Raw genomic sequence first — 12,948 nt, 5'->3', positions numbered from 1 at the left:
TGGATCATTCATATGATAAATCTAAAACAAAATATCCAATCATAATTAAAATATACTATTAATAAAAATATATCTATGGATGTCTGTCTATATATTAATTGAGCATTTTAAGTATTTGGTATGAATAAAAAAGAAGGAACAAGTTGTATTCATTCGAACTACGTCGAAATTTCATATTTTGTGTTACTTTATTTAGATTTAAATATGTAAGATTTATATAGAATTTATTTTTTACAAGACTGATATATGTATCTAAATATATTTAAAAGTTACATGTTGCACTTTCACATTCATTACTGTCTTTAAAATGACTATAAAATACTTCAGTTTCAAAATTTGGATCCAAAAGAACATTCATACCTTCTATTCCATTTTCAATATATTTTCTGAATACCTTTCTGGAAGTTTCCCACAACGCTTTATTATACTTTAAGATTTTAACGAGTGGTTGTGTCATTGGAAATAACATGGCCAGATTACTAAGAAAAACAAAAACATTTTTCATAAAGATTATAAAGAAAAGTTTTGTAAATATACTTACTTAAAAAGTGGTTCTACTATATCTGTAATGAACTGTACTTGAAGATCTGGTATAAATGCTTTATCTCTATCCATCATTTCTATTGGAGTTTTACCCATACTTTTTTCTAAATCTCCTTGAGAAAAAAACTCCTCATAGATTAATTCCTAATGCAAAAAGGAGACAAAGTTTCTAATTTTTTATTTACGACATATATATCTTATAATTTATAAATATAATAGTTACAGCAACTTTTTTAGTAACTGTCCAATTCTTCGTTTGATCACTAAGGTCACAACAAGTCATTAACATGCCACAAAGAAGTTTCTGATGTTCAGAATCATGTTTTTTATAGCCAGTACTAAATATTTCATTTTGTTTCTCTGTATTAAGGAAATGCCTTGATAAATCAGTTGCAAGTATATTGCTTTTAAGGAAAACCAAAGCCTCTTTATATTCCTGACTATTAAAATTTTCAAATATGTTACAACCTTCTGTATTTAAAATACACATAGTTTGTGCAAAGTGATGTCTCTATTAAATAATGATAAGAGCATATATATCTGTATTTATAAGGAAATATTTTTTTTTATAATATTGTAAATAATATTGACCTCCATAACCGAACCTTCTGAACTGTAAAGACTTGCTAAAACTGATTCAGATGTAGTTTGAAAAGCATTGTTAGTTCCTCTATGATCTATATCATGACATAGACAGGATACTAAAAACACGAAAGCCTGCAAGTATGTCAAATAATCTTCTCTAATGAGGTATAAATTTTTAATTAGTAAATAAGCAAAATGCGCAACAGAAAATGCATGAATCCAATTATGATACGATGCATCTCTATAAGCTTTTTTAACATAGAGTATAAACCTAGATAAAAAATATCACAGGTAAATATATATCCGCATCTTAATTATAAATTAATGTTTTTTACAAATTAAGTACCTGGCTAATGTGTGTATTTTTATTTTAAAATATTCAATGAAATTTAAATCATTAAAGATGTTGATCATATAACAAGGCATGTCTTCATAAGATATATCTCTAGGACTGAAATAAAATTCATTAAAATCAGTGATATTATCTTTAATTTTATAATTAACCAATTCAAAAACAGCTTCTTCTTCAACCTAAAATGTAAAGTTTTTAATAGATTAAAATTTACTTAAAAAATTATGTATCTACAATTTACAGCTTACCTTCATATGATACATCATGATTTCATTGCTTAATTTATTTCTAGCTTGTGCATCTTGCATTTTTTTATATATTATACTGTGCATAATTGTTATACCACAATAAATACTAACAGCTGTTGCAATTTCTTCATCAAGTTCATCAAAATACAAGCCATCTATTTTATTACAAAGTTGAGCAACGCCTATAATATTTACCATTTACTTATTAAGTAACTATTAACTGCAATATTAGAATAACAATAATAACATTAACATTTACCAACAATTCCATTTTCATCATAAATAGGAAAGCAAAGTATATTTTTAGTCTTAAAGCCTGTTACTTCATCAATGCCTTTATAAAATAATGGATGCTTATAGGTATCTTGGATATTTAATAGTTTTCCTGTTGTAGCAACATGACCTGCTATACCTTTATCGACAGATATTCGCATTTCTTTAACAAACTGCAACAAAATATTTGGTGTATTTTGTATATATCATTTAATGGTATACAAATTATAATAAATCACCTTTTTCGTTGATATTCCATCAAATACATATGCTACTAATTCTTGATGATCATCTTCCAAAAGAAATAAAGAACATCGTTCTGCATTAGTAAGTTTTTTAACTTCTGTCATAATTTCATGTAAGAGGTCGGTTAAATCTCCTATTGAATAAGGCCATTTTAATATAATTCAAATACATAGATTGAAATAAATATTAAGTAGAAAAAATATAATGTACCTAAATGAGTAATAAGTTTTCTAGAAATAGCAAGTATATTTTGACATTGATATTTTAATCGAGTTTCTTCATAACATTTTAATGAACTTAGAATATATCCAAGGCAATATCTATATACAGTAGTACAATTTACTATTGTTACTACTAGAAAAGTGTACTTATTTTTATTAGTTTTTACTTATATCTAACATTAAAATTACTTCATGATAGATTTTCTCTATAAAAACTATTTTACCTAAAGCATTCCAGAACCACTTTCTTACATTTGTCTATATCAGTACTCTTAGCTTTAGAACTATTTAAGCACACAACTAATGCTGTTAATTGTTTCAGATGATGTTGTATAGGAATAAGAAGAAATGGTGCTTGAATACAATGTTTGTCTAAACAAATGTGTTGTAATAATTCGTTAGGTAATTCTGAAGAACTAGCCATTATTGTTTTCTGGGAATTTATTATTGAATTAAAAATATTTGATATCTGAAAAGAATTGTTAGAATTTATATTTTTAATATCTTCAAGTAATTCTTTATTTTGTAAAATATCATTATCATACCAAATCATGATATATGTCTATGCTATATAAAGTATTATTTATTATATTATATTTATTGTTATATATATGTTATATGTATTTATTTATGTCGTTTACTTTTAAATAAAGTAAAATTCTAATTATATTATATTCACTTACAGGTAATCTTAATTCATGATCCAAAACTTTATTACCTATCATATGAATAACTAATTCTTTCCTTTCATATAAAATAGGAGCAAGAAAATATATTTCTATACCAGTCTTTGCTTGTATCTATAAGAAATCTTATTAATTTATATTTCTATTAATAAATCAATAATTGTTTATATGTTATAGAACTATACACACGTATGTATTTAACTTCATTTGTATTTCTGTGTAAGATAGATCAGATAATTCCTCTATTAATGAAAGAATTGCATTAGGATCAGTTACTTTCAACTTTAATGAATCCATTTTTTTTGTAGAATTACAGCATGTTTGTCTTGCACAATATGATGAATTATATAGCTTTATCACTTCTCTTGTGAACTATTTACAAATCATGAATTAATGAACAAACATTAAATTTTAGTTTAAGAAGAAATCATCAATAAAACTAAATAATAAAAATTGTATTCTTGATTACCTTATTTATCAATAACAAATGAATTATGTCACAACTTGAAATTAGCGATTTTAATTTTTAATTAAATCATCAACTTGAAAAACGTTTAAGTATATATTTTCTATCTTCCCTTTATCCGAATAAGTGAGTTCATCTTTCTTTATTGAAAAAGCTATATTACTTTATGATATGATAAACAAAGATTAAATCTAATCAGTTTAAATCTCATTTTTTTCGTTCGCGCTGCTTTAATATTATATTTCGTGTATACATGTGTAATTATAATATATTGCCACTGATTTAACGTGATTAAATTGTGTAACAAAAATTGTGATTGGTTTGTATATATTTATCATGGAGTTGGTTTATTAAATTATCTATATTCGTAAAATAAAATTTCTTCTACTGTTATTAGGATTTTTATAAACCTCGTAAAATAAACAAACACGTAACATTTATTTATTACGGATATAGATATACATCGTACATGCGTTTACATGAGTAATTTTATAAGAAAAAAAAAAAAACATTAAAATTTTCCAAGTTTCTTCAAAGCGAACGCGCATATGCAACAACGTCCAATCGTAATCAAGATTGCATTTATTAAGGTACATACGTGCACTTGCAGAATTTAACATGGCTAAGCTTGTCTTTTTTTACGTAGATGGCGCTCTAGTTAAAATTTAAATTAAACGGAAAAGACGTTACACAAAACGTGAGAAATGAAAACCGAGTGATCAGCCCGACCGTGCGCGAGATGGGCATCGTCGGTAGCTTTTTACTTTATATAATTTTTAATACTGTTTATCAAGAATTCATTGTCTTATGTAATTGTATATTAGCGAGATATACTGTGGATATATAATTATTTACTTCTCATATAATTAAATTGTTTAGAATATTAAGGTATGAATGAAATGTTCAAGTTCATTTTCGCGGGCTTAAAACTAATATCTTACCTGTATATTAAAAGTTATCCTAAATTATTAATGCTAAGTCTACTTATAAATTTTAACCTTTTTAATTATATTTTACTAACTTCACAAAGCTTCATTTTGTATAATTCGTGAATTTTAATTCACATTTTATTTAATAAATGCATTCTATTATGTGATATTTAAACAATATAATTATTTTTATCAGGTTTTAAAAATGAGCACTTATTCAAAGGACAGGATCAAAGCGATGATTGCAAAAGATACAGAAGACCTTTTTAATTGTTGTGAAGAAGTTAAAAAATCTATAAGAGACAGTGTAGATGATGTTTTGGATTATCTCCAAGCTTTAATAGCGCAAATATCTCAATCAACATCTGGACCTCTTATAGCAAAAACTCCAAAGTTAGTGAAAAGGAAAGGAGTTCAACGTATTGAAACAATACCAGAAGATAGTGTATTAGATACTACAGAGATTGTGTTATTATCTTCTGTTAATAAAGATGTAAAATTGAAAAATGAATCAAATTTAGAAGAAACTATTGGTACAAGAACTAAGAGAAAAGCTTCTAAGACTGCAATAGATAATATAATAAAGCAGCAATCTGTATCGATAAAAAGTAAATTACGAAGACCTGAAAGCTTGCAACAAAATGATAATACAAATAAGGTTTGTATAAACTATAAATATCCTAATAATTAACATATATAAATAAAATATATTTCTTTTTTTTACAGATACTTTCTGACAATCGAATTAAAAGGAGTAAATCTTCAAGAAGTTCTGATGAAGATGAAGATAAAAGACCAGCAAAACATACTAAAATAGAAGAATATAAAACAAAAAGTAATAGTCTGAAAGATGTAAACGAAACAAATATTAACATGGAAATGAGTGCTGCTGAGGACAATGCTGTCAAAGTTGAAGAAAATTGTATCTCTACTTTAAAACATCATGAATCAAGTGAAAGAAAAATTTCTAGGGATATTCAAAAAGAAAGTGCAGGAAAGGACGATATTATTGATGAAATACTTTCTGCTCCTGTTACAGACGACATTGATGAGCCATCAATGTATGAAGATGCATTACCAAAGCATCCTCCAATTATGAATTCAACAATGAAAGTTAGTTCTACTCTATTAGATAAAATGATGAATGTGACAGTAGTTTTAGAACCTTTGCCAAGACAAATAATATTAAATGAAACAGTAACGATAAAGAAAAGTTCCGTAAATTCAATCAGTAATGAACTTAACAATAAACAGCATATAGAGGAAAATAATATTATCAGAAATGACAAGAATAAATTAAGTTCATGTTATTCATCTGAAATAAAAATAACATCTAAAAATCAAGTAGACAGGGTCCAACAATTTAAAGATGCTATGGCAAATAAAGAATTTGATGAATTAATTACGGATGATGAATCTTCACCAGAAATAAATAAAGTACGAGAAAAAGTACAAAATCTTAAAGTAGATGTAAATTCAAAAAAGCAAAAGAAAATAATACAATCTCCTTCAACAAGTGATGATGAAGTTCTTAATACACCTGTGAGACCTGTTATGAAAGAAAATGCTGCTTTAAAGGAAATAAGAAGTACATATAAATCAAATGCTTTATTTAGTCCTTATGCCAAGGAATCTGTTAAAAAACGGGTAGAAGCATTTGAACAGGTTTGTATGAGTAGTCCCAAATTAAATGACATAGATGCGCCGGTGCGAATAACTAGAACGAAAACACGTGCAATGGCTGCTGCAGAAGCTGATAAAACTGTCGCACAAAAATTAGCTCGTAAGTCCCTTGCAAGAGCAAAAAAAATTTCTCTGGCAAAACAAGTAAAAGATGAAGAATGTAAGGAAGTAAGTCATTTAATTTTTTTGTACAATTACATGTTTTTTTTTAAACCAAATACTAATACAATTTGCTTTTTAAGAACAAATTGAATATAGTAACAAATATGGGAACAAACAAATTATTGCAGAATGAAAAAGTCAATCCGAAGCAACGGCAAAAAGTAACTCCTCTTAGCAAACCTAGAATACAATTACCAATGTCTGTGAATCGTATTCCAAAAACCCCAGTTAACAATCAACTGTTTCCAAACGTAAATTGAAAAATAAATTACATTCCTTATGATACATTTGTCAAAAATGAAGATAAATTATTTAAGAATTATATGTTTTATTTTTAGTGTAAAGCTTTAACTGCTTCACGTGCAAACATTGTAACATCAGTAGAATCATTAATTCCCATACCAAGAACAGCTAGCAAACAGAATTCAATAGATAAAATAGAAGAGAAAAAACGGAAACAGATAAATGATGAAAATGCAAGGAGGAAAAGAGATGAAGCCTTGAGACTTCAGACAGAAGAAAAAAGAAGGTAAAATCTTATTACTATTATATAACATTTATTAATTTTATAAATAAATTATTTCTCTAACTTATACTTTTGATTTATAGGAAGAGACAAGAGAAGGAATTAAAAAATAAATTAGCACGAGAAGCCAAAGAGAAGCAAGAATTAGAAAAACGTCAGAGAGCAGAACGAGAGAAGGAGGAGAAAGCGAGATTAGCGCAACATTTACAAGAAAAACAACGTGAAGAAATGGAAAGAAAACGGCTTGCACAATTACAAAGAGCTCAGGTTATTTTTTTAAATATTCTTTTGATCTATATAAGAATAAATATACAATAACAATAATAAATAAGTTTTGTAATTTTGTCCTTAAAGGAGAAAGAGGAAAAGAGAAAGCAAGAAGAACAACTGCGATTACAACGATTACTTGAACAAGAAGAGGCAGAACGTTTACTTGCAGAGCAAAGACGTAGAGAACAAGAAGCTGAAAAACGACGAGAAGCTGAAGCAAGAGCACAACAACAAGCTGCTATAGAAGCAATGCGGTTAAAAGCACAAATGCTTACAGGACAAGCAAAAGTAAATTGTTTTTACTATATGCTATCCATGGTATTAATCACATAATTTTTTTAAGAAAATAGGAAATCTTATCTTGTTTTTTAGAATAAACAAATGGCTGCTAATAAAAATCAGGGGCCAGTAAATTACATTCTTGACAGTGAACCTGATGACGATGACTCAGATGATGAATCCAAGCCAAAACATGTAATTCCATATTGGGCACAACGTACGTATCTATTCTTTGCATGTGTGTGTGTGTGTGTGTGTGTGTGTGTGTGTGTGTGTGTGTGTGTGTGTAACACACATTAATCGTATATTTCAATTGATAATAGCATTTTAATAATATATTATAATATTAATTTATTTTAGCACATATAAGAAAAGCACAACTAGCAATGCAGCGATATATACCAGATATAGCAATTTATAAGTTCTTTGATACTCGAAAATGTACTCCAGATTTAACAGAATTATTTATTGGTATTGATAGAAATAGATTGAAACGTACATCAAGTGCAATTTGGAAAACACCACCACGTTATTCAATGATGGAAACTGAATAATTAGTTTCCTTTCAATGAAACTGATATTTAATCACAATTCTATTAATATTATTACATATATTAAGCATAACATGTTTAATACTATTAAACTGTTTAAGAATTTTTTGTGCTTTGTAACATATAAGTTCAACGATTTATGAATTATCTGATATACACATACACATAATATGTTCCCATCGACGTACGTATGTTGTAATTTTTATTAAATTTTCGTAATAATAATGTACCCAGTACTTCTATGTTCTTTACAAAGTGTTGTTAATATTCCTTTATATGAAATTTTTTTATTGTTTTATATGAAATACTCGTATAAAGTACTGGTAGAATGTAAGAATTATATTTTTTCTTTTTTTTTAGATAAATGAATTTATTATATAAATTTGGTTTTTCATGTATTATATTTTCATTTATCCATAATATTATTTGACATAAGCAGAAATAATGACAATGATGATATCGTTTTACAAAAATTCCTTTTTTTGACCATGTACGATTAAGGATAACTTAGATTCAATGTGTTTTAAAGTATGTGTTATTAGGTGTGTGTAGACGGGTATCTATCAATATTATAAAAATGTTATCAAAGTTAGATAATATCCCTTGAAACTCAATTTATAACTCACATGTGTTAAAGAATTATCCAAAACTGTTGGCTCAATATAACGTTTTGTTTCGTCAGATATTTTGTAATAATTTCCAAGAATTGGACTTTGTAATTGTTCTCCATACAATATATGTCTACTCTGTTCTGGAATTACCTTCAAATAGTCAATTTCATCAATATCTTTAGTCTCTACTGAGCCTAGACCTCCTTGAAGAACCTGTTTATTATTATACATTAATATTAATTATACATATAAATGAGTGTTTGTATAATTATTTACTTACTTTCATAGTAGTGAAACTAGCAGATCTTTTAATATCCATGGGATATCTAAAATGTTGAAAATATTTAGATGCAGCTATGTGAGGTAAAATTGGCATCCATTCTCTAAATGTTCCCAGAGTTGATATATAACGACCTCCCAAAGTCCATAAACGTACTGTATGATCTGCACTTCCACTTAGATATAATAATATAATTATAAACATTAAATTATAACATGATATAAATATATAATGATCAAATAACATTATGATACCTAATAATAATACGTGCATCAGGAATTATCTGAAGACACGTAACTGCCTTTGTATGACCACGAAGAGATGATAATAAAAGTGGTAATGATTGGTCTTGTACAGCCCGCTTAGCACGACCATTTATTATATCTTTCCAAAGAAATGGAAATTCTAATCTTAAAAGTGGCATACATACTTTAGGAGGATTAGGTATTGTATAATTTGCAAGATACCAAACTTTTATATATCCAAGACAATGGCCTATAAGTATTTTATTATTTTGAATAAATATAATTTTTAATATATAATCAAGTACTTTACCTGTTATCAAGAAATTATTTTCAGGATCAGTAGCTAAAGAAATAGCAGAATCTCTTCTCGCATGAATAACTGAGAAACCTGTTAAGAATCCTCCAGCAGGATGATGACTCCAAACTTGTACAATTCCAGATTCAAGTGAAACTAATAATGTACCAATATTAGGATTCATTGGTCTTGAGTTTAAATATATAATGGCACAGATAGTCACTAATCGACTTCTATTTATTGCTGATTGTTGATGAGAACAAATTTCAATGTATTTGCTACAAGAAAAAAATTAATTTAAAAAATTTTATATATGAAAGATTTTTGTTTTTGTTAAAATTATCTTTTATAATTACTTAAATTGATCATAGTCCTCTTTATTTAAAATTTGTTGTTCCAATTTAGCTTCTTTTATTTTTGACAAAGATTCTTTCATATTTTCTTTAAGATTATTTTTATGTTTAATAGCATATCTAAGTATATTTGATTGTTTAGATATATATTTATTTTAGCTAAAAATGTAGTTATCTTTATAGTGAATGTACTTACCTTCCAGTTGCATTACTCACTTGATATCTTCTGTATGGTTGACCTGTTTCAAGTTGCCATAAAATTATTTCTCCATTATATGAAGCAGTGGCTAAAACTTGTGGATATTGTACAGCTGAAAAAAGTACATCATCTGTATGTATCAACTCCCAGCTTTTTTTATATGTGTGAAGTTCAGAGATAGTAAATTCTGTAACACGTTGATTCCATCCTGTACATAAAACGCGATTCTCCACCCAAGTTAAACTAGTTATTTCACTATAAGTAATAATTATGCACAATTTTATAAAGAATAAAAATAACAGAACAGATACACTTTGACGATTTGATATCAAAATGATTCTACCATTGATCCTCTATTGCCATATTTCGTAAGCATGTTCCTGTATTAAAATTCCATATTTTTAATGATCCATTTCTAGCACCTGTTACCAATAATTGTTCAGAGTTATCGAAAGTAGCAGCAGTAATTTCAATGTTAACATATTGTCCATATAGTAAAATACTATGAGCATTAGTCACTAAATATAAACGACGACCAAGCCAAGGATCCCATACTATAATACATGAATCTAATCCTGTAGAAACAATCTAAATTTAACAGTAGTAATATAATTTATAAAGATTATGAAATTTTGCAATATTAAACATATATAAAAATCACGTACCAATTTATATAAATGATTATAAAGTACAGAACTAACAGGCTTTGTATGAGAAATTCCATCTGATATTTCTTTATTGATTACTTGTTCACAAACAACAATGGCAATTATCGTACTACCAATGATCATTTTATGTGTTAATTTATTATAAATTACGGATACTCTTACGTTTTCACTTAGTTCACTTTGTAGACCATTGTATGTCTAAAAATAGTAATAATAATACTGATAAAACTAATATGTAAAGATTTTAGATTTTATAGCCAAAAAATAATATAGGACCTGTATACAAGTATAAGTAGGAACATCCCAAACTTTTATGCATTTATCTTTTGATAAAGAATATATACGCTGGCCTGCCTTTTGTAATATTATAGCACAAATAGTTGCTTTGTGTCCTTGAAAAATATTGCTTGCTTTTGTTGGTACAAAAGGATTCCAAACTCGAATTATGCAATCAGGGCCACCTGTTACAAGTATTTGACTTTCTGGAAAAATAATCTGCTATAGTGTCACAAATATAATTATAATATATAGATATCAAATCACCTTCACAAAAATTAAAACAAGTTATTCCCCTTGTAACAATAAACTTATATTGTATTCTCATCCTTGTAGGATCACTAAATAATAATGAACATTCTGAACATTTGCTGCTAGACATGAAAGCTTTAAGAGTTCCATAATAAGCCACTTGATTTACCCAATTTGTATGTACATGTTTAATTTCTGTAACTTTTAGATTAGGCAGCTCATCCTGTAATGTAGTATTTTAAAATAAATATCAAAGCAATTATTAAATAATTAATTAGCTATTTTATACTCTGATAACTGCTTCGTAGCGCATGAATATTGTATTGTATTCAGATTGTTGTTTAAAAGGTCCTTTTTCTATGGAAGAAAAAGTCATGATTATAATAGATCCATTTGTATCTCCCAAAATAATGTAAGAATTTTCCTTTATGTTTGAACTGAAGTAATATGACATACATACGACAACATAATTCAAACTTGATATCTAAGAATATTTTACAGTTTCATATAATGTGAAGAAATTTTGCGCAACTGCTAATTCAGTACAAACCATCACACGCAATTCAAATTTCTTTGCTACAACATCATAAAATCTTAAATCACGTTCAGTAGAGCTTGTACATATTATTTGAACATCTGGCATTATTATCATATCAGTTATTGTGGTTTGTTGCACCTTCAAAAATGCTATAAAAATATAAGAACTATGAGTGTAAAAGAATATAGAATAATTTATATAAAAATACTAACGATTTGTAGATTGTACACTGCGTTCGTATTTAAAATCTAATGACCAATAATTAATAACTCCATCTCTACTAACTGTCAGATAACAGCCTCTTTGGAAACTGCTGCTTCGATCCTATCAACATAATATCTTTTATCATGAAATATTTATTACTTATTTATATATCTTAATTTTTATACTATTTTAATATGTAATATACACGCACTGAAAGTAATTCAGGATAGAAAGCAATTTTACAAATCGGACTACGATGATGTGTTTTTAATATTTTAGGAGAGCCTGTAAGTGGAAGTTCTAACATTTGATGTTGTAAGGATATATCCGTCTTTTGAAATTCCATAATTAAATAAGAAATAAATTCATTCCATGTTACATATCCATCTTTGTTTAAATTTATCTAAAAATAAATATATTATATACCATTTTTCGAATAATATAAAATAGTTTCTTACCTTTTGAAATAAGGTACTAAAATCTTTGGAAGACAATTTTATATTTAAAATAGATATAAATGCATGTTCTAACTGAGATATATTCATTTTTTGGTTTTTTGTTGCCTACAAATGTTATTGTAATGTAAAAATGTTATTGTAATGTAAAAATTATCTTTCATTTAAATATAATATCTGGACTACCTACTAAAAATTTATTATATAAATGCATTAAAGATTCTTTTGTACATTGTTCTCCAATACTTTTTGTACTAAAAAACTTTTTGAATTCATTTTTTATTCTATAAAAAATAGAAACGTAATAAAATAGAAATTTAGATAAATTGAAAATGATTAATTTTTATAAATTTATGTATTAACCTGATATCATCATAATTTATATATGCCATTATTTTTATATATCTTCTAAAATATATTTTTACTTCTATAATTCTTACAATAATTTATTATTTTAAAGATATTATTACATAAACTTCATAAAATTTTAATTAAAAAGCAACCATGCAAGTTCTTTGCCATAAACATTGTTATAAAAACTTGGAAGTTTAT

General features: G+C 26.7%; 3 protein-coding genes across 8 annotated transcripts; 1 reads left to right on the top strand and 2 right to left on the bottom strand.

The window, feature by feature from the left end:
- Positions 1–2: 2 nt before the first annotated feature.
- LOC127062278 (cGMP-dependent 3',5'-cyclic phosphodiesterase-like) lies at positions 3–4,169 on the bottom strand. Of its 3 annotated transcripts, none has more exons than XM_050990189.1 (13): positions 3,624–4,167; positions 3,344–3,526; positions 3,152–3,268; positions 2,693–2,937; positions 2,458–2,567; positions 2,241–2,380; positions 1,988–2,174; positions 1,729–1,910; positions 1,475–1,659; positions 1,135–1,399; positions 767–1,054; positions 542–687; positions 3–479 (listed from the first exon to the last, which is right to left on the bottom strand). In XM_050990189.1, the coding sequence occupies exons 2-13, from the start codon at positions 3,449–3,451 to the stop codon at positions 263–265; spliced, it is 2,190 nt and encodes a 729-aa protein (XP_050846146.1). In that variant the 5' UTR covers positions 3,452–3,526; positions 3,624–4,167; the 3' UTR covers positions 3–262. The 3 variants fall into 3 exon arrangements, with proteins under 3 accessions (XP_050846146.1, XP_050846148.1, XP_050846147.1); XM_050990190.1 differs by having other exon boundaries at positions 385–479; positions 580–687; positions 3,624–4,169; XM_050990191.1 differs by lacking the exons at positions 3,152–3,268; positions 3,344–3,526 and having other exon boundaries at positions 5–479; positions 3,624–4,160.
- LOC127062277 (inner centromere protein B) lies at positions 4,116–8,701 on the top strand. 3 transcript variants are annotated; one of them, XM_050990187.1, is made up of 9 exons: positions 4,116–4,210; positions 4,746–5,207; positions 5,276–6,400; positions 6,523–6,645; positions 6,733–6,923; positions 7,004–7,187; positions 7,275–7,478; positions 7,563–7,686; positions 7,830–8,701. In XM_050990187.1, exons 1-9 carry the CDS (start codon positions 4,169–4,171, stop codon positions 8,021–8,023), a joined length of 2,649 nt encoding a protein of 882 aa, XP_050846144.1. In that variant the 5' UTR covers positions 4,116–4,168; the 3' UTR covers positions 8,024–8,701. The 3 variants fall into 3 exon arrangements, with proteins under 3 accessions (XP_050846144.1, XP_050846143.1, XP_050846145.1); XM_050990186.1 differs by having other exon boundaries at positions 4,117–4,210; positions 6,475–6,645; XM_050990188.1 differs by lacking the exon at positions 4,116–4,210 and adding an exon at positions 4,306–4,508 and having other exon boundaries at positions 6,475–6,645.
- LOC127062276 (WD repeat-containing protein on Y chromosome) lies at positions 8,433–12,938 on the bottom strand. Of its 2 annotated transcripts, XM_050990184.1 has the most exons (17): positions 12,760–12,938; positions 12,587–12,680; positions 12,400–12,504; positions 12,153–12,344; positions 11,950–12,061; positions 11,750–11,886; positions 11,215–11,422; positions 10,948–11,153; positions 10,669–10,869; positions 10,347–10,591; positions 10,001–10,258; positions 9,808–9,924; positions 9,467–9,729; positions 9,166–9,406; positions 8,912–9,086; positions 8,647–8,844; positions 8,433–8,580 (listed from the first exon to the last, which is right to left on the bottom strand). In XM_050990184.1, the coding sequence occupies exons 1-17, from the start codon at positions 12,786–12,788 to the stop codon at positions 8,485–8,487; spliced, it is 2,877 nt and encodes a 958-aa protein (XP_050846141.1). In that variant the 5' UTR covers positions 12,789–12,938; the 3' UTR covers positions 8,433–8,484. The 2 variants fall into 2 exon arrangements, with proteins under 2 accessions (XP_050846141.1, XP_050846142.1); XM_050990185.1 differs by lacking the exons at positions 12,153–12,344; positions 12,400–12,504; positions 12,587–12,680; positions 12,760–12,938 and having other exon boundaries at positions 11,489–12,136.
- Positions 12,939–12,948: the final 10 nt, after the last annotated feature.

Source organism: Vespula vulgaris, chromosome 3, assembly GCF_905475345.1.
Source record: "Vespula vulgaris chromosome 3, iyVesVulg1.1, whole genome shotgun sequence".
NCBI lineage: Eukaryota > Metazoa > Arthropoda > Insecta > Hymenoptera > Vespidae > Vespula > Vespula vulgaris.
Note: the sequence above shows the minus strand (reverse complement) of the source record. Positions and strands in the feature narration are given on the sequence as shown.